Source organism: Eretmochelys imbricata, chromosome 7 (genome assembly GCF_965152235.1).
Source record: "Eretmochelys imbricata isolate rEreImb1 chromosome 7, rEreImb1.hap1, whole genome shotgun sequence".
Lineage (NCBI taxonomy): Eukaryota > Metazoa > Chordata > Testudines > Cheloniidae > Eretmochelys > Eretmochelys imbricata.
The window spans coordinates 72,825,227-72,845,988 of NC_135578.1; the positions used below are offsets into that span (position 1 = coordinate 72,825,227).

The 20,762-nt window shown below is 43.6% G+C and overlaps 1 protein-coding gene across 1 annotated transcript in view; it reads right to left on the bottom strand.

The window, feature by feature from the left end:
• Positions 1 to 1,300: 1,300 nt before the first annotated feature.
• Positions 1,301 to 20,762, bottom strand: part of LOC144268187 (LIM domain-binding protein 3-like) — a 44,401-nt gene continuing 24,939 nt past the window's right edge. Inside the window, exons 4-8 of the mRNA XM_077822840.1 lie at positions 11,261 to 11,564; positions 9,165 to 9,345; positions 6,506 to 6,626; positions 4,087 to 4,202; positions 1,301 to 1,390 (exon numbers count right to left, since the gene is read on the bottom strand). Of these exons, the coding sequence (XP_077678966.1) occupies positions 1,301 to 1,390; positions 4,087 to 4,202; positions 6,506 to 6,626; positions 9,165 to 9,345; positions 11,261 to 11,564 (812 nt within the window). The remainder of the gene's footprint in view (positions 1,391 to 4,086; positions 4,203 to 6,505; positions 6,627 to 9,164; positions 9,346 to 11,260; positions 11,565 to 20,762) is intronic.

Sequence of the window (20,762 nt, forward strand, 5' to 3'; positions counted from 1 at the left end):
TAGTAACTAGATGTTTTCCATTCACAGGACAAATGGAAAGATGAATCAGCTTTGACTAGAAACACAACCTGGATCCTTTCCAACCACCCCTTGCCCATTCCATATAAGAGAAAATTAGAGAAAGCCAGTTCCCTTTTTCCACTCTGATTAGAAAATGAAATAATCCACTGTGCGTGCACAAGGCCACATGCACTGATCAAGGTTTAACTGAAAACTTTGTCTCAATGCTGTTGGGCGTGGGTGGAAGGACTTAGCATCATCAAATTTTTATTCTGATTCCCAAACTTTCGGTCACTCACTGTCTCCTTCTTAGCATGGTAGTTCTATTAGGATTCAAGACAAACTTCTTATTTGGGAAAGCCTATGGCAGCAGTTCTCAACCAGGGTGTGAGGCCCCTTGGGGGGCCACGAGCAGGTTTCGGGGGTCTGCCAAGCAGGGCTGGCAATAGACTCACTGGGGCCCAGGGCAGAAAGCCGAAGCCTCGCTGCTCCAAGCCCCGCCACTCTGGGCTGAAGCTGAAGCTCGAGCAACTTAGCTTCATGGAGCCCCCTGTGGCGTGTGGCCTCAGTCAACTGCCCTGCTTGCTACTCCCTAATGCCGGCCCTGGCTTTTATATGCAGAAAAACTGTTGTTGTGGCCCAGATGGCCATGGAGCTTTTATAGCATATTGGGGTCAGGGAGGCCTCAGAAAGGAAAAGGTTGAGAACCCCTGACCTATGGGATGTCTCTCGTTCATTCAAAAGTCAAAAAAATTGATGCTTGGAGGTAGCACCATGACATAAATAATGGAATAAAACTTCCTTTTTGGTGAGGAAATTCTGATCTACATATCTTAATTTGAAAGCTAAGATTCTATAAATTCTTTTACAATTAATATTCTGGCACTTAATATTTTCTTGTAACAAATTTCAAGAATGATTTTTCAATGGTTTTTAAACACTAGTGTATGGTCTCAGCTCTCAGGCTGGTCTGGGTATTTCTATTACTTATTTTTACATAAAACATTTTTTAAAATTAATTTTAATCCCTTTAATTTTTGTTCTAATATTGTTTTGCAGTAATATTTGATTCGGATTGACCAATTTGCCGTTGAGTGTTCATTCAGCTTTCTGTATGGACCATGCCAAAAGGTGTTCTGCAAATATAAAAGTGATTAAAATTATACTTCAGAAGGGTTCAGTAGCTTCCTAGCCTTCCTCCCCTTCCCTCAATGAGAAATGTCAGTTGGGGTTATCCTTTTTGCAATTTCTCAGTTAGTTGCCAATTTTCTCCCAGTGCCATTGACTTCCAGGTCTTCTTTTAGACATTGATGGCATGAGCATGTTTCTTGCACAGTGGCTTATCCTTCTTGGAGTAAAATGGCTGACCTTCCAAATTCACATGGCACACCTAAAATTAAAGATTAAACACAATCAGGAATCACAAAGAGAAATGTAGCTATTAGTAACAGTCTTGTTGCTCCTTCGTCTTTGAGGACTAGATTCTGATACGCTGACTCACAATGCGTAGCACCTCCCATACTCCATGAGAGTCCGATAAATTTCACTAGGACCACTTAAGGACTTTGGCAGCGATCAATGTTAGGTGATGTGGGCTTGTCTACTTTGGCAATTAACAGCGCTGCAACTTTCTCACTCAGGAGGGTGAGAAAACACCCCCCGAGCGCAGCAAGTTGCGGCGCTGTAAAGCTGGGAGCTACGCTCCTCGCTGAGGTGGTTATTTTAGAGCACTGGGAGAGAGCGCCAACACTATGCCGCAACCACACAAGCCACGGCAGCGCTTTAGCATTGCCAGTGTAGACTGGAAGTGCTAACCAGTGATGAGCTGCCAAAATCTTAACAACAGGTTCCCTCCGCACCCCACGAAGGGGTCGTTGCCCACCCCCACCCCCCAGGACTCCTGCCCCATCCACCCCCCTCCCCCGTCCCCTGACTACCCCCAGAACTGGGCAGGAGGGTCTCGTGGGCTACTGTAGTGGATGCTCATCCCTAAGAGCCAGAGGCACCTGCCAGGGGGTGAGGTGGGGAGTCCCGGAGGTGCTTACCTGGGGCAGCTCCCAGGAAGCATCCGGCAGGTCTCTCAGGCTCCAAGGGGCGGGGGAACATAGCTGTGGGGGGAGCAGCGGGAGCAGCCGCTCCCCCACTGATCACATCAAAAGTGGTGCCTTAGGTGCCGACTCCCTGGGTGCTCCAGGGCTGGAGCACCCACCAGCAGCTCCCCGCCCCAGCTCACCTCCGCCTTCTCCGCTCCGCTCTGCTTCTCCGCCCCCCACCGCCCGGCTTCCCATGAATCAGCTGTTCAGCGGGAAGCCTGGGAGGGCTGAGAAGCAGGAGGCGGCTTCCTGCTCAGGCCGAGGGTGGCGGAGGTGAGCTGGGGTGGGGAGTGGTTCCACTGCCTCCCCTCCCCCCGGGTTAGCTGCTGCGGTGCGGGTGGCCCTCCTCGCACCCCCCAACTCCAGCTTATCTCCGCCTCCCTGGGCCTGAGCAGGAAGCCGCAGCCTCCTTCTCAGCCTGCCCCAGCTTCCCACGCGAACAGCTGATTCACGGGAAGCCTGGGAGGGCGGAGAAGCAGAGCGGGGCAGCACGTTCAGGGGAGGAGGCGGAGAGGAGGTGAGCTGGGGCCGGGGGTGGGGCAGGGATCTGCCGGTGGGTGCTTGCACCCACCAAATTTTCCCCTTGGGTGCTCCAGCCCCGGAGCACCCATGGAGTCGGCGCCTAAGGTGCCACTTTTGGCCGGTTAAATTTAGAAGCCCTTTTAGAACCAGTTGTCCCTCGTGGAACAACCGGTTCTAAAAGGGCTTCTAAATTTAACAACCGGTTCTAGCGAACCGGCTCCAGCTCACCACTGGTGCTAACTACAGTAATGTGGTACTGCAGCTAGACGGAAAGCAATGCACATTAATAACATTGGGATGAGCACGTTAGAAATGCAAAGATAGACTGACATGGATTTTTCTGTTTGGCTTTATATGCCAGTAAAACAATTAGGATAAACTGGGATGGGACAGCTGTGAAAATTACATTAACAGAACAACAGATAGTATCACCTCTACAAACACTTGGGTCCTGCCAACTAAAATAAATGGGTGAGAGGCTACCTAAAAATGCAAATGCACCAGAATAGGAAATATTCAGAGAAAGTGTCTTTTATAAGCAATTAAATACGTTTTTATGACAAAACTGATGTTGAATCAAGAGAAAATAGCTACTGGATTGCGCAAGCAATAGTCTGTGTACTAACACAAATGCATGTATCAACTTCAGACATTCCCAATTTCAGGAAAGGAGCATATTATATTAATGAAGAAAATGTCTCATGGAAAGAACAGCAGCCAGTAGGTTAATTTAACATTTGACATGAACAATCCATTCTATACTTGCTAAAGTTCATTAGAGAGGTGTACGGCCCCAAATGAATCAGTGAGGCTGTCAACTGTTCTTTCTGACCATGTCAGTGTACTATTTGTAGCTGATGAGAGACTTGGAATATTATTGATAGTTCTAGGGGAAATGGGTTAGTGGATGAGTGCAGGTGAGACAGTCAGGGGTGATAAGTGCTGATTATTATATAGATTTTACCTACGTATACACATGCACAGGAGCAGACAGAATGCTAACATCTTTACTAATTACTTTTTGTTTTTTCTGAACTGACTCCTTTCTGTGTGGAAATGCAAATTGCACAACTGTATAAACAGAACATTTGGTCACTATATTTCACACTATTCAATTTGGTGATAATATCATTGCCTGAGGCTATTTTAAATCCTGATTTACCACTTTGTGCAAATTTAGTTAAAGAGAACACCAAGCACTGCTCTCCCACACAGTTTCTGTAGACTCTTCCAAAAAGGACAAGTGTTTTCTTAGCGTTTCTGAGCATTAGCAGTATAGATCAAATTTAGCTATTCTGATGAAAACGGGGGTGGGTGTGGGGAGAGGAGGGAAAGGAAAACAACCCCCATCTGCAATTAAAACCAATCAACCGCTTCCCACCACCACCACTAAACTGAATTCTTACAGTATTATGTCACAAGTTCTAATAAGATTACATTAAATCTACATTATTATTCTATAGATACCTACAGCACAAATAAAGCAGGTATCATGCCAAGTGTGTCCAAGGGCTTCAATGAATTTATCTCCTGCTTCAACAGGAAAATCACAGCCATGGCATTTTGTGCTGAACAAAGCAATATAATCTAAAATAAAACAAAAGCAAACTTAGAATGAACACTGAACACAAGCATATTACACCCAAAAGAAACAGAGATGTGCCTAGTAGTGATTCTTGGGATTATTTTTATGTAGAATTCTTTTCTACATCCCACTCAAATTCTCCAAGGGTGAAATTTTTGAGCAGCTCCTCCTGCCCCCTTCCTTTACTTCTTTAAACACAGAAATTCACTGCAAAAACCCACTTAATGCAGTATTATGGCTGTGAACATAAACACACACAATTCAGGAAATTCAAAGTTATGTTTCCCACAGGATTTGGAAATTAGCCATCGATAGACTGATTTATAATCACACACACTACAGAAAAATCATAAGCACAAAATGAATGTATACAACATACTATACGAGGACCAGGGTGATGACATGATGAGCACTGTGTAAGCACCACTTCGATTTCCCTGCCTGCTGTATATTTATATTCTCAGTTTAATGTTGGACTACCATAATTTTTGCATTAAATAGAAAATATAACAACACTGTATCCATTGGTTAATATATCCTAACTTTGAATATTGATGTCAATCTGGAGTTATTGTATCTCAGAAAAGATACAGCAGAAATAAAAAAGGTACAAGAGAGTCAAAAATTATTCAGGTTATTGGGGTTGTGGTGGAAAGCTCCGATTTTAAGAGAGTACGTTTTAGGGCCCCCAATCTAAGCCATTTTAGATTTATCCCCCCCTTAAATCCAGGACCTAAGAGGTATCTTTGACTCTTCAGGTTTCTATTTCTCACTACCAGAGAGAGATGAGGCCAGGAATGCAAGAGGGAGCAGAGACAGGGCACAAGGAGGGAAGGAGCACTTCACAATTTAGTCTAGCCTTGATCCTGCCTCATAGCTCATTCACCTTGCTAGCTCCGTTTATTTACCCATATGCTCTCCTTTACCGTAGTATCCAACAGTCTGGGCCCATCCCTTCTCAGCTGTCAAGAAACAGCTGCTCTTGGAAGCTGATTACCAGTTGCAGAATTCAGGCAGCATGAGCAGCCAGAGGATAGAAGAGTTTCACTTTCCCCTTGTTGCTTATCGCAGGAGAGCTTTGCCTTTACTAGTATTGGCCAGTCATGGGCAGAGGAGTATCACCAAGTTTGGGGGCATGCTTCCCCTTTTAGGTCACATTCAGGTCATGACACAAGTGATTTAGGCAGTAGCCATCCCGGACTGGCATTATGGAGCTCCTAATGGAAGTCCCTCCCAAAGCCGGGAACATATAGCTACCTGGCAAGGGGGAACCACTAGGGGACGAAATAAAAAAACACCCTAATTTGAAAAAAGATAAACCACAGAGACAATAATAGATAAGGGAGAGAAAGGAGGCAGAAATGTGCTGGGAGAAGCTATGCAGTGGGAAGGGCGCACCCATCTGCCTGTCCATCATAACTTGTAGGGTGGCCACTTGCCCATTCCTGGAATACCGGGCATTCCGGCACTTCCGGCCCTGCCCCGCAAGTGTCGTGTATGCAAGGATAGGTGCCAATTCCATGGGTATGCTGGAGCTCAAACACCCACGGAAAAAAAAATAGGGGGTGTTCTGCAGTGGTTCCGGCCCCAGGGCTGGTGAGCAATCAGCTGTTCAACAGGCCCTCAGGGCTGTCCACAGGTCAGCAAGCAGCTGGCAGGAGGTGCTTGGGGAAGGTGGGGCGGAGAGAAGGGAGCAGCGGGGGGACCTTTGGGGGAAGGGACAGAGCGGGGGCAAGAAGAGGCAGAGCAAGGGTGGGGGCCTTGGGAAAAGAAGCCAAGCAGGAGCAGGGCCTCAGAGTGGAGCACGTACCGCGTAAAATCAAAAGTCAGCACCTGTGTGTGCAAGGTCATGCCACAAAGAGGGTGCCATTTTGAGGAGCACACCGCCCTGCCCCAGTGCACATGAGGTCACATTGACAGAAGTGGAGTGGCACGCTCTCCATTACAATGTTCCTCATCTGATAATGGACAAAACCATGTCCAGTTTTGTCTCAGTACCAGATGCGGGACAAACACTACAAAAGCAGGACTGTCTGCTTTAAAACCCACAAACAGCCTGCCTAATCACAAGGAGGCAAGGGAAGCTGTGGGAAAACACAGACTAGGGAACACTCGTATAGCTTGACGCTAAAGACAAGCTACCAGACTAGATCGGCTATCAGCCTGATTTTGCTTGGCAATTGCCCTGTTTCTGTAAAAAAAGAACAGGAGTAGTTGTTTCTGTGGTTCTGCCAGATAACATGAAGGACACTAGTATTGAGCAGTACTATCCAGCAAGATATGGTGGCTCTATTGTGTGTTATACCTTTCTCACAGTAGGGCTCCCCATCCTCCATGTGGAAGAGGCTATTCCCAAACGGTTTCTTACAGGCAGCACAGACAAAGCAAGTTGTGTGCCAAGTCTGCCTTAAAGCATGCATCACTTCCTGAAAAACAAAAACAGAAAAATACCACATACACTAAACCCACATACAGGAAAACAAATACAAAGCTGGGATACCCTGGGCTTCTCATTTTAAAATCAGCCAATTCTTTTGCTCAAGATAAAACTCAACAACTCAAGGGATTTTTAAAATGAGGAAATACAAAACTCAGTAGCAAATGTTTACTCCTGTGGGAAAGCTCTGCCTCCATTCAGAGCATTGGAAACCTCCTAATATGATTTATTGTCAAAACAAAACCACCAAACATCTAGCAAACAACAGCTCAATTCAGCCAGTTGACTGCATCAACACAACCCATGGCTCCCTCCTCACTGGGAGACCCTGCACAAAATAAAGTTTTAATCTCTCTCCTGTTTTGTGTGTACACACAAGTGTGGGCACATGACAGAGAGACACGGGATTTAGCTTGATTAACTTCAGTGGAGCTACACTGATTTACACCAGCTGAGGATCTGGGCCAAAGTAGTTACCCAACAGACTGCGTGATTTGTGACCTATTTAATGCAGTTGTTCTCAACCTTTTTTGGTACGTTTGGGTACGTTTACCTCTGGGGGTATGCAGAGGTCTTCCAGGGGGTATGTCAGCTCATCTAGATATTTGCCTGGTTTTGCAGCAAACTACATAAAAAGCACTAGCAAAGTCAATACAAACTAAAATTTCATAAAGACAATGTTTATACATAGACTATACACTGAAACGTAAGGACAATATTTATATTCTAATTGATATATTTCAAAATTATATGGTAAAAATGAGAAAGTAAGCAATTTTTCAGTCATAGTGTCCTGGAACACTTCTATATTTTTATGTCTGATTTTGTAAGCAAGTAGGTTTAAAGTGAGGTGAAATTTGGGGGTACCCAAAACAAAACAGACTCCCGAAAGGGGTACAGTAGACTGGATAGGTTGAGAGTCACTGATTTGATGTATTTTATTTCCTGTTTTATGGGGTATATGATTCTAAGCGAGTTTCTTACAGTTTACTTGTTTTTTAATCTCTACTGACTGAGGCACAAGGGAATGAAAGTAGTTGCCAGGGTTTCAGTCCATTGCACCAACTTGCTAGACAACACAGCCTCATTTATATTTGCCATACATCTCATTACAGAATCACCAGTGAGATTTAATAACTTCTGTTACTGTTTGCAAAACAATTATAGCTGACAAATAGGCTTGGATCCATTTATAAACCTCTCAGTACTAAGAAGTAAAAGACAGATTGAGAAATCTTACAAATGTAAACAGAGGCAGCTGGCAGCTTTGCTATGTTACTGATAGAAATCCACAGAGGAGAGCTGACTTGTTCATCCATTAATTAGATAAGTAAGTATTTCAGTGGCTTTGTTTTAACATTCCCCCGAAAGCCCACTATGCAGGGCTTGTTTAGAGCCAGGACTTCACCTCAAGTGTTTGATGATGCGCTTCCTAGCAGGGAGCAAAGCACTGACTTCCCCAACACTGAGACTGATGTCAGGAGTGGATGCAGATAGTGATAACTAATATTGTACTCTTCATTTGCCAGTCTGGAAGAATTGTGAGAGATGCTTGGTCACATCTTTGGCATAGAATCATAGAAGATTAGGGTTGGAAGAGACCTCAGGAGATCATCTAGTTCAACCAACCCCAACTAAATCATCCCAGCCACGGTTTGTCAAGCTGGGCCTTAAAATCCTCTGAGGATGGAGATTCCACCACCGCCCTATGTAACCCATTCCAGTGCTTCACCACACTCCTAGTGAAATAGTTTTTCCTAATATCTAACCTAGGCATCCCTGCATGTCTCATCTTCCTTCTCAACTGTGTACACAAATCCATTGCTAAGATTATCATCATCATCTGCTGCTCCAACCACCTCATCAGCTTGTTCAGGTATTTATAGAGTGTCAGTCACCACAGTATCTAGGCATGAAGCCTAGTACGAGTGTATAAGACAAACAAAAGTGGGCTCTTCTCTCGCCTTTCTGGGGTTCAGATGCCTGTATCTTATTTTAAAAATCTAATCATCATGATTTCTCTAGAGCAAGAGTCTTGCTATTCGCACACGGATGCACTGATAGCTGTGTGGACCTGATCAAAGTCCACTGACTCTGAAGTCGGTGGAGTTTCTGGATTAAGCCTTATCTGAAGAAGACTGTATAGCATCAGCCCACATTTTGCCTAATTTTAGCAACAGGTGCACAAGAGCAATACATTTTCATTTTAGGAGGTCACCAAAGCAAGAGCAGGAAAGAGAGAAAATAAACCAAAAAACAATTTAAAAAAATTATTCATATTACAAACTTCCTCCATATAGACTGATAAGTACAGTACAGTCATGTCCAAATCTCCAGCCAGTATAGAAACATAGTTCTAAGTAAGCCTATATGTGTCTTATTCTGGGATAATTAATAGGCTAGGAAATTACTGTTGAAGAAAGCAGAAGAATTTAATACTTAATTAGTTGCCTATAATCAAAAGTATTCCATTTCTGATTTCAATGGAGTGAGGACTTAGATGTGAGGCCATGCTGTTCTGACTTACCCCCATGATCTTGGTGTTGCATCTGGCACAGGTTGGTGCAAAGAACTGCTCATAACAGCGCTCACAGTACACACTGTTCTGCTCCTCCACAAAGCACACATCCGCTAAAGATGTCTTGCAGTAAGCACAATTGAACTCCTCTGGGTGCCAGGAACGACCCATGGCTACCAGGAAAGGACCCCTGTGGAACATCATTATTATATTTATATTGCAGAAGTATCTAATGGCACTGATGAACAATACTAATGAGGATGTATTTTAAAATAAGACACTATAACCTGCTGACAAGAGGTCTCTTTTCAAGGTTTTTTAAATGAAAATTTCAGGGATTAGTTATAATCATTTTTATAGGTTAATATATTAACTGAATTTTCAAAACATCCGTTGGAAATACTGCTATGGTTTCCAAATCTCCATAACTGTAAATAGTGTTTGTGAGAACTCCCATGTTGCTAATATTTCCCATCAGCAGCTGTAAACTGCTTGTGTAGAGTAGGGCACTGAAAATGCATTCTTTAAAAAACAAACAAAAAAACCCACAAATCATCAAAAGTTCAGAAGTGTTAAATATAAAACAAGGGGTGGAGGAATCAAATGGGAAGTTTCCTCATTCTAATGAGTATGACACAGAGTAGAGAATTACCATTTGAAAACATGACAAAGCAGGAGACTTTCCAGAGTTGGTGAAAGGTGTAATACATATATACTTTACAATAGCTTTGAAAGTCTCATGTTTTCTTGTGCATTTGAATGAAAGTTGCATTCACTATGTTACATCAGATTGTCAAAATGGCAACTTGCTGTTTGATTATCCTTTAGTTATACTATAGCCACATTTAAACATGTTGGTGATTTACTGTTAGTTGTCAGAGAGTGTGGAGGAGTCAGGGCCCTGCACCCTTACTTCCTGCTATTCACCGTGACTCTCAGACAGCCAGTAACACAGAAGGTTTATTAGACGACAGGAACACAGTTCCAAGCAGGGCTTGTAAGTACAACCAGGACCCCTCAGCCAGGTCCCTCTGGGGGGGCAAGGAGCTTAGACCCTAGACTTGTGGTTCCCTGCATTTTCGCAGCCAGCTCAAAACTGAAACTTATGCATTCGATGAAGTGAGCTGTAGCTCACAAAAGCTTATGCTCAAATAAATTGGTTAGTCTCTAAGGTGCTACAAGTACTCCTTTTCTTTTTGCGAATACAGACTAACACGGCTGCTACTCTGAAACCTGTCAAGTCCCGCAGTCTCACTCCTCCTCCCCCTGGCTCCTTCCCCTGCCTTTGTCCAGTTTCCTGGGCAAAGGTGTCACCTGGGTCCAATCCCCTCCCAGCTCAGGTTACAGGCTCAGGTATCCTCACTCAAGTGAAGTCATCCCCTGCTCTCCCATCCCCCATGCAGACAGTCGCAGCAGAACTAGATGACATTCCTCGGTCAATCCACCCTGCTCCCTTAGATGTAGTGATTAGAATATTGTTTGTATTACTGGAGTATTCCTTTCTGGGAAGACAGGAGAATGATAATCAGTAGCCCTACACCACTGAACCAGTTCCTTTTTAGTGGATGAAACTGTCATTAAAAATGCACGGATTACAATTAAGTCAGGCAGCAATCAACAGGGTAACAATGGGCACCAGTCCAGTAGAGTGAACTGGGGGAGGAGAAAAGAGAAGCATGCAGTGAATCACTGGTAACAGAGTGTGTGCATTATCTTTCTCCAGACACAAAAGCAGCAATTACATTTGTCTCCAAACTGATATCTCACTCCCCCAACCCAATATAGTTTTACATAGTGTCCTTCCAATTTTATTTCTGGAGATACCTTGGGGACCAGAAATTTGTAAGAAAAAGGCAGTGCTTTTGGTAGGAAAGGTGCCCAAAACAATGACCTTGTATAACTTGGCCATGATAAAAAGTGAACCACACGATGGCAAAGATGAGCTCTGGAAATCTTAAATGAATCAAGCAGACAACAGACATCCCCTCTGGATTATTTAACTGTGTCTCATGCTCTGAGATTGTATAATAAAATGCAATAATCAGTTGTTCTGTGATATTTTCTCTTCTGCCTCCATCCCTCTCCTAAGAGTCTCATGACCTTACCGAATTATGCTGTTACAGTGTCCGCAAAGAGGAGTTCGGTTGCTGGCTGGGAAACGCTCAGCCCTTTGAATTGTTCCCCTGGCTACAGCAGGAGTCTGAGAAGAGGCTGATATTGAAGGAGACGAGTAGGCTGAAGTTGAGGCAGGAGATGGTGCCGGAGCACCCCGTGGTAGGGTATGTTTGGTAACGGAGGTGGTGGTTTTTCCAGGTGCAAATTTCTGGGAAAAGGAGTCATCTGTTACCCAAGGAGGGCGGCATGAAGGATCAGCCTTCCCTGGTGTATAAGAATGCACTGGTGCTGGTGCTGTTATAAACATCCAAAAGAAAATCAAAGAATGCTTTAAGATCTTTTCTTTTTAGATTGCAAACAACAACATTTAGCAAAATGTACTGCATTCCATAAATAAACATAACACTTAGATGACTCTAATTGTAGTCTGTCCCTTTAGCACAGATCAGAGCTGGAGTGAGTTCCAGGATATCACCACAATCCTTGATTTATATCCAAATAAATCACAGAAACCATTATCAACTGGTTTTCACTGAATTTATTAAGATCACTTACAAGGACAATGCAGTGTTAGTTTTTAGTTAATGGGAGTGCATGTATATGGTTGTGATTATTGCCCTCTGACCTGGAGTAACCTAGATTCAGAATACAGTGGCACGTTAGATTCAAATGGCCAGATCAAGCCATCAGCTTTTAGGCAGAACTCCTCATGATTTTAATAGTTTCTGCTTAAGTATTGGTATCATGAGATTGCTGAAGATGTGAATTTTTCCACAGATTCTCACTCTTATTTGTAATTTGTAGAAGTTTTACACCTGGATTAGTGAAGAAAATAGCCACACTTACAGAACACAGAGGCTGAAAGAGAACAATAAAAACAGTGCTGGGGAAACAAATACAGATTGTTTAATTTTCAAAAAGTGAAACTGAATGCAGGTTAAATTGAACAAGTGGAACTTTATTAAACCTTGTGCACTGCTCTGTCCATGTGGCTTGAGTTGCTTCCAGCCTAACTGCAACTGTTCCCTGTTCACCTAGTGTCAACCTCAATAAAAGCCCCTCCAGGGAACACAGGCACTCTGACTCCACTTCCATTTATCATGATACTCAGATCACATGGCCAGCAAGGCAAAATCAACAGCAACTAGAGGAAGAATGTCCCTATGATCAAGGTACTGGACCAGGGCTCAGGATCTCAATTCAGTTCCTGACTCTGCCGTGGATTTCCTGTGACTCTGCCATGGATTTCCTGTAAGTCATAATCTGTGTCTCAGGTCTGGTCTGTAAAATGGGGAAAATGATACTTTCTTTCTCCCATCCTTTGTTTTGTCTATTTAGATTGTAAATTCTTCAAGGTATTGACTGACTGTTATATCTGTTTGTATAGTGTCTAGCACAATGGACTAATCTTGGGTGGAGACTTAATACAAATAATCATCAGGATCTAGAGTCTGTACTTACTGGAAAGCCCTCCCATTATCTTGTTCTCTTTTTAAAACTATAGACTTAAGTCTCAGAAATCTAGGTAAAACTGAAGATTTCACCTGAGAAACTGCCACATCTCCCAGTCACAGTGTAGAAAGGTCAAATATATTCTTTACTTTGGAAAGGAAAAAAGGAAACAAAAAAATTATTGATGTATTCTGGAACAGCCTAAAGGAAAAAAACCCAAGAGAGTAGGAAAACAAGGAAAGCCAGCGATCAAGAAGAAGAATACAGTGCAGACCTCCAGAGCCTTGATAAAAAATACCCTCTTTTCAAGCCTTTTTAAAATATTTATGTTAAGTGAATTAAATTAGTAACATTTTAATTTATTGTTATTGAAGAAATTACAGACTGCATTATGGTTACTTTGAGATGTTTACATAGATGTGTATTTGTGTTGATACTTGTGGAACTACATGTTGTACAAAATTGTGTAGAAGATGTTTTGAATGAGCTGTAGAAGATAATTATTATCTTATGGCTTGATGCTAACTACTGAGGGAAAATTAACTGTAAGTAGAATGACCCATATTAGCACCCTGATAACATACTCTGATAACTTTTTCCAAATAGTCCTATTTTGGGCTCAACATTCTTATGCTTGATGTCTGCCTAAAGGTGAATTTTTCTTTTGGGTTGATGTGAGCAAAATTCCTCATCTGTTTGAGATCAGGAACTGTGAAACAGATCACTTCCTGTTTTTTAAGGATTCCAGACATACTATTTGGCTGCTGCAGAAAATATTGGATGAAGTTTGAAACACTGCATAGCATCCTCTTTGAGGAATAGTGCCTTTGCTTGCTTTTATTTTTTTAAAAGGTGTTGCTTTACCATAATTTTAACTGTATGAACATGTTCATGTTAAAAAAAAAAAGTCTACAGGTGCACACACAGGGTCCAGTCCCTCCTCCCAATAAAGTAAATAAAAAAGTTCATGATGGCTTCAGTAGGACCAGGATTTGGCCCTGAAAGGGAGACATAGTGTGTATCTGTGAATTAGTTAGGTACACTGTGACGAGGTGTACCAGTCGTGCACTGGGCCAACAGGGAAGGACCAATCACTGTGGGCCCAGGAAGCAACGTCCCCTTTCCCCTGCTGCGCACGCTGCAGGTGGAAAAGCCAGTTAAAAAGAGGCAGCCCAGCTCAGTAGGGGTTGGCTGAGGCAGGGGAAGGACGTGTACTACAGGTTCCTGCAGAGGCGCCTGTGATGCTCCAGGCGGTAGAGCCCGAGAACACGGACTATGCTGCAGGCAACTCACTGATTGCAGAGACTGCTAGAGACACCAGGCCGCCACCAGATGAGGAGGTGCCCAGGATGCAACTTGTGTAGGAAGTGACCCAGGGGATGTAGTAGAAGCTGATGCCTAAATCCTTAGTATGGAAGTCCCCAGCTTCATAGGGCCCTGGGTCGGAATGTGGTGGAACGGGAGGGGCTGGGTTCCCTTACCACAGACCACTAGGTGTGGTTGCTGTTTGCTTTCTGGCCCAGTCTGGGGGCTCAGGGACCAAAGCCTGTTTATTTGTTCTGCCCCATTCAGGGGCTACAGATTGGTTGCTGTTCTCCTCTGCCCCAGGGGCTGATTCCCCAAATGCTACTGTCTGCCCAGCCAGGAGGCTTAGGGGCCATAGACTGTTTATTTGGTCTGCCCCGCCCACAGGGCCAGAGCCCCAATTGTAACTGCCTGCCGCAGGAGACTCAGAGGCTATAGGCTAAGTGTTTGCCCTGCCCCGCCTGGGGGCTATAGACTAATTGCTGTTCTATCCCACCCAGATGGCCAGAACCCCAATAGCTACTGCCTGCCCCAGCCAGGAGGCTTGTGGGCCACAGACTATTTGTTTGCCTAGCCCTGTCCGGGGGCTACAGGCTGACCATTGCTGCATCCTACCCAGAGGGCCAGAACTCCAAGTGTTGTTGTCTGCCCCAGCCTGGAGACTCAGGGGCTACTGACTGTTTTTTTTCTCGGCCCTAGCAGGGGTCTGGAGCCCACTGTACTGCAATTACCTGATCTAACAGGGAATCCCAACAACTGGGTGGCGGGGTGTACCAACTCCGCATGAGGCCAATGGAGGCAGCTTGGCCTTATAATAGGGCCCCCCATCACATACACAATTTTCAAAAATGTTTTGCTGACTTAAAATACTCATAACTTTTAAACAACTCAACCAATTTCCTACAAACATGGCCTCAATATGAAGGCAAAGTTTGAGGGGAAATTAGTTAGTTATGATTTTACATTTGGCAAGTGCTAGGATCATCTTAACTCACATGACATGTATTATGGGCACACTGTTAGCAAGTTTGTGTAGGTCAAACTCATTGCTGTTTTAAAAAAACACCACACCAAAATACTAATTGAAGTGTATGTGAATTTTGGAAGGTACTTATTGAATTGACAAGTCCTCCTGAGATAACACATGAATGTTAAAAAAAAAAAAAAATCACTCAAGAAATTTAACTCAACAAGTCTCACCTTTTTTTGGATCCGTGTTACAGACTAACGACTGCACAGATTTATACCAAACTTGCTACAACAGATTATAACTTCCTATATAGGATCAGATATCAACAACGTTCTGTTAATTTTGCAGAAAACCTACGTCATTTTCACCATAACAAAATGCTACATGAAGAATATACAACAGAATGCTCCAGCTCTGTCAGCTACAGCAGGGGTTCTCAAACCTTTTTCTTGCTGAGCCCCTCCCCCAACATGCTATAAAAATTCCACAGCCCAGCTGCACCACAACAACTGTTTTCTGCATATAAAAGCCAGGGCTGATGTTAGGGGGTATCAAGAAGGGCAATTGCCCGGGCCCCCACACCATAGGGGGCAACACGAAGCTCAGTTGCTCAGGCTTCGGCTTTAGCCCCAGGTGGCAGGGCTCGGGGCCACAGGCTGCAGTCCCGCCTGGCTTTCTGCCCTGGGCCCTAGCCAATCTAATGCCAGCTATGGCGGACCCCCTGAAACCTGCTTGAAGCCCCACAGGGAGCCCTGGACCCTTGGTTGAGAACGACTGAGCTACAGTGTTTTCTGTTTTCAGTGCTTTCTGGTTCACCAACTGGGCTCAGCACAGACTCCTGACAAGCTAAGGAAGAAAAACTGAACAGCAGAGGAGTCTGTGGAATTCACAGCCATCTTTAGAGGGGAGTGAGCAATTATTGGAAGCATACAGCATTTCCTGTTTGGAGGAAGCAGGGGAAAGTCATACTTGAGGAATAGAGAAAAAGATCTCAGAGCGGTAGCCATGTTAGTCTGTATCAGCAAAAACAACGAGAAGTCCTTGTGGCACCTGAGAGACTAACACATTTATTTGGGCATAAGTTTTCGTGGGCTAAAATCCACTTCATCAGATGCATGGAGTGGAAAATACAGTAGAGAGGTATAAATACACAGCATATGAAAAGATGGGAGTTGCCTTACCAAGTGGGGGATCAGTGCTAATGAGCCAATTCAATTAAGGTGGAAGTGGGCTATTCTCCACAGTTGACAAGAAGGGGTGGAAATCACTTTTGTAGTGCTAATGAGGCCAATGTAATCAAGGTGCCCCATTTCAAACAGTTAACAAGAAGGAGTGAGTATCAGCAGGGTGAAATTAGTTTTTGCATGGCCCCCATGCTGCCCCTCCCAGTAATGACCTCTAACTCTTATGGCAGGAGTTCTCAGGACAAAACTTGCTCGTGGCCGCTCTCACACTTTTTCCTAAAATATTTAATTAGTTTTAGGAAAACCAAACAACTATGCACATATACATGTCCAAAGCATTGTCATTTATTTATTGCGAGCTAGTAAGTCTGTTGTGAAAAGTGATATTTACAAACATACAAGTATCACTTTTCACAGCAGACTTACTCAGCCCTGGCAAGCCTGGGGACAAATTAAGTCCTGGAGGGAGAGCTGGGAAAGGCAATGACGGTCAGGGGAGATGGGGGTGGGGGGCTGGGAAGGCAGCAGGAGTACTGGAGTCTGAAACCCCACTGCCAGAGCCCAAGGCCTTGCAGCTGGAGGACAGGACCCAGGGACGGAGCCTGAAGCCCTGTATCCAGAAGCCCAAAGCCTGAACCCCACCGCCCCATGGAAAGTGGGAAACCTGCTGGTTGCTATCAGCCCCTCTCTTCAGGGAGCTTCCTCTACTGACAAAGCTCTTGTTTTTCACCAACAGGGAAGTGTCAAGTTAGGCTATGTCTACACTGGCAACTGAGCAACAAAACTTTTGTCTTTCAGAGGTATTAAAACACACACACACACACACACACCCCCCAAAGACAAAAGTTTTGCCAACTACAGGCACCGGTGTGAACAATGCTGTCGGTGGGAGCGCTCTCCTGCTGACAAAGCTAATGTCACTCGTTGGGGGTGGAAGTTTTTTATTGGCAGGAGAGCTGACAAACTGTGCACCTTTTAGCGGCATGGCTGTAGCGACACAGCTGTGTCACTAAAAGCTGCGTAGTGTAGCCAGAGCCTCAGAAAGGGCATGCTCTGTGAGGATGTGAAGAGCCCATCCTGATTTCCCCTATCTGACTTAGGAACATTAATAGAGCAGGGATGTTAGGGAGTGAGGTAGAGAACAGAAATGAAAGAAAGAGTAAGTGGGGCTCTAGCAAAGGGTGAGTTGGGTTTCACTAAAACAGCAGTAAAAATGCCAGAAGCTGCCAGAGCCCTGTCTATGCTGGTGCTCCCAGCAATTACTGGCACAATTTTTTTGGTAAATTTCCCCACCAAAGATAAAATGCAAAAGACTTTTGTATTTTAGCCCTGCAGAACTCAGTGCTAAAGTCAGATAAACATGTAATATCTATCTATCTATCTATCTTTCTTTCTTTCTGAAAGTGTTAAAACACTGTAGAATATTCCTTAGTAATTTGGTTAGAGATTAGATTTTATTTATTTATATATTTTTTGCTTCAACAAAATCTTGAATTTTCAAAAGAACTTGTCAGGGCAAATTCTCCATCCTGCGACAAGCAAGGCCTGCAGCTCTAATACAGTGTAGTGTGTACCTTTAAGAGAAGAGGCTGCAGGGGGCTCACTGTCTGGAATGGAAAGTATTTCACCTTCTTAGTCATGCTGCTTCCTGGCTCCTACTTTACATCCCCTACTATTAAAAGCTTTGGAGCCCTCCTAGCTTTCTGAAATGGCCCCTCCTCTTACTTGTTTCTGGTTCTTCTCCAAGTCAGCTTATTCTTCTAATGAATTATTTAGATCTGATCCACTGGCAGCAATTAAACCCTCTATTACTCATTGACAGACCAGCTGTGGGCATTGCATGTTGGCTTCCCGATCTCTCCCCATTCTTCACTGAAACTCAACTGCTTTTGGAGAATGTCACCATTGTGCAGATTCTTGATACTGTGTTCTGACAGACAGACTTTGATGCTTCAATAGCCTCTATAGTAGGAGTAAAATAGTCATCAACAATGACCCTTCTCCCCACAAAAATAAAGACCTTAAACAAACTAGACTCACCTCCTCCCAGTCTTTCTTTTGTTTATTGACAATATCAGTGCAAGTAGTTTTCTTTAACAATGCCGTCTAGATCAATGTTTTCCTCCCTTCTTTTCTTTGACCCTCTGGTAATTTAAGGCATACCCTCTGGTAATTTAAGGCATACCACCCCCGGGTAAATTAAGTTAGAACATGAGAAACCAATGAATATAGCTAACACAGGCCACACTGATCCTTGTAACAGCAGCTCAAAAAAGTATTTTATTGAACAGGCAACCTTACTACTGGCATTTCCTAATTTTTGCATGCTTGTTTTTGCAATCTGATTATTTTTCTAATGTAGTTTTTTGCATGTCATTTCTTGGGTTTTTAAAAAAGCAAACTAAAAACCCCAGAAATTCCATGATGTGCAGTTATACAGACTGCCATGTGATTCATCAGCAGGGTTAGAACCACAGTACAGAACTCTGCTTCTTGAGTTAACAGAATAACTTATAGCTGTAGTAAGCTGTCATCCCATTCGAAGGCCAGCCACTAGAGCAGGAAAAGGCAAACATTTTACTAGTGGATTTCACAACTATTTGCTGACTGCAAAGGAATGGTGCCACTCAGGAATCCTGGATTCTATGACAGGTTCTGAGGAGAATGTACTCTAGCTGCCAGAGTCCATTCTTCCCGTCTCCACCTGCAAAGGCTCAGCCCTTTTGCCCTTGGCCCCTCCAGCCTATCCCAGTCCTAGTCTTCCCAGCTGCTGCATCCACCCTCAGCTCCTTGACACAGTCACAGTCACTGTCTACCTCCTGCCCCCACATCCCAGGTCCTCCTCGTCTCAGTCTCTCCTCACTTACAGCTATAACTGTGGAATCAGTATCCTTAAGTGGAGTCAGCTGCTGTGCTAGTAGTGGCTATGCAGATTTCCTCAAAGTTCTGGTTTGTGTGTGTTTGTTTTAAATAAGACTGGCTAAAGATTTTCTAGAAATGCCTGCAAGCGTGACAAAAATCCTAGCCTCTCCACTCTAGCAGGGCCGAGATTTCTGCAGCGGTGGCAAGCTCTACTTTTGAAGAAGTGAAATTTAAGAGTAACCAAGCAGCAGTAGCTCCAAAGTAAGCTCTGTTCCTCAGGAAGATATTGGCCATGACATGGCATGGGGCTTTGAGAATGTGCTAAAATAAAATAATAATAATAATAATAATTAGCTCTTATACAAAGCTTTTCATCACTGGTTCTCAAAGAGCTTTACAAAGGAAAACAGTATTGTTATACCCATCTTACAGATAGGGAAGCTGAGGCACGGAGCAGTGAAGTGACTTGCCCAAGGTCACTCAGTAGGCCAGTGCAGAGCTGGGAAAGGAACAGAGGCCTGCTGAGTCCCAGTCCAGTGCTCTATACTCTAGGCCACCTTGTTTATAAGATGATGATGTTGGGGAGAGTGGGTGGGCTCAAGGCACTCAGAGGAATACAGAACACCCCAGGTCAGTGCAGAGTAGGGGGTGGGACAGTACCTTAATTGAGGCAGGAAGAAATTTGGACTATAACACAGATCTCTACAGAAAATAAAGTTTTGAGAAGATTATTTAGTGCTTAACACTCCTCCCTCTGCTCACACCCTCCCATGTGTAAGAGAATGACAGTCATTGGTTATTGGGAATTACAGGTGCTTGAATTGTATGTACATCATTCTACTAAAATCACACTAACGATATCTGTTTTTTCTTTTTACTGAGTTCAAACAGTACTGTAAGACATTTTCTCTAAAAAACTTTCCTATACTGCAGCATCAGCCATTTCACTGTTTCATAATCATGCATCCCACCTTAGCTTTAGGCTTCTTTTTTTCATCTTGGAATTGTAAACAATGTTTAAAGATCTCAGCACAAGGAGTTTATATTCAATCTCTTAAAGCCCTGGGGCTGTAACTATTTACCTATTATGGTATTAAGACAGTTAGAATTAGAAAGCAATATTTAATCTCTAATTGATGAGTTCAAATGGCTCCCACCTATGGGGCTCTATAATTAAAGACAGTGATTTCTCGCTCACTCAGTTTTATGGATGATTTTTTTCCCCAAAAGTCAGTTTGTTCATGTAAAGCATAACAGACCAATGTATACCACAGAAGACCTGATAATATCATCTCAAGTTTCACAGATAGTCAGACACTAAGCTTCAATAGCAACATTCTTTAGTAAACTTTTTTTCAGTCAGAGAGCAAATGGGAGCCCCAGTGGGCAGTATAAGTACCACTCTTAGGTTGACACTAGCTAAAATTATCAAGATTAGTATCCTTCTAGGCTCAGAGATACTAACTCAGTGTGTTTTAACCTGGGAGTATTTAGCCAGTTGCCTCTTTGCAGACAAGGATGCTGCATGTGCTTTTTCATCATCTCTCTTAAGTTGCACTAGGATCCCCGCATTTTAGCAGCTTTCTTTATCTCAACAGACAGCACGTGTGTATAACTGTGACATAACTGCTTCTTCAAACAAGAACTACAGTCAATTAAAAATACCCTGAGTGGGCTAAGTATAGGAGTAGGGAGGTGGTGATCAGTAATAGTTATAAT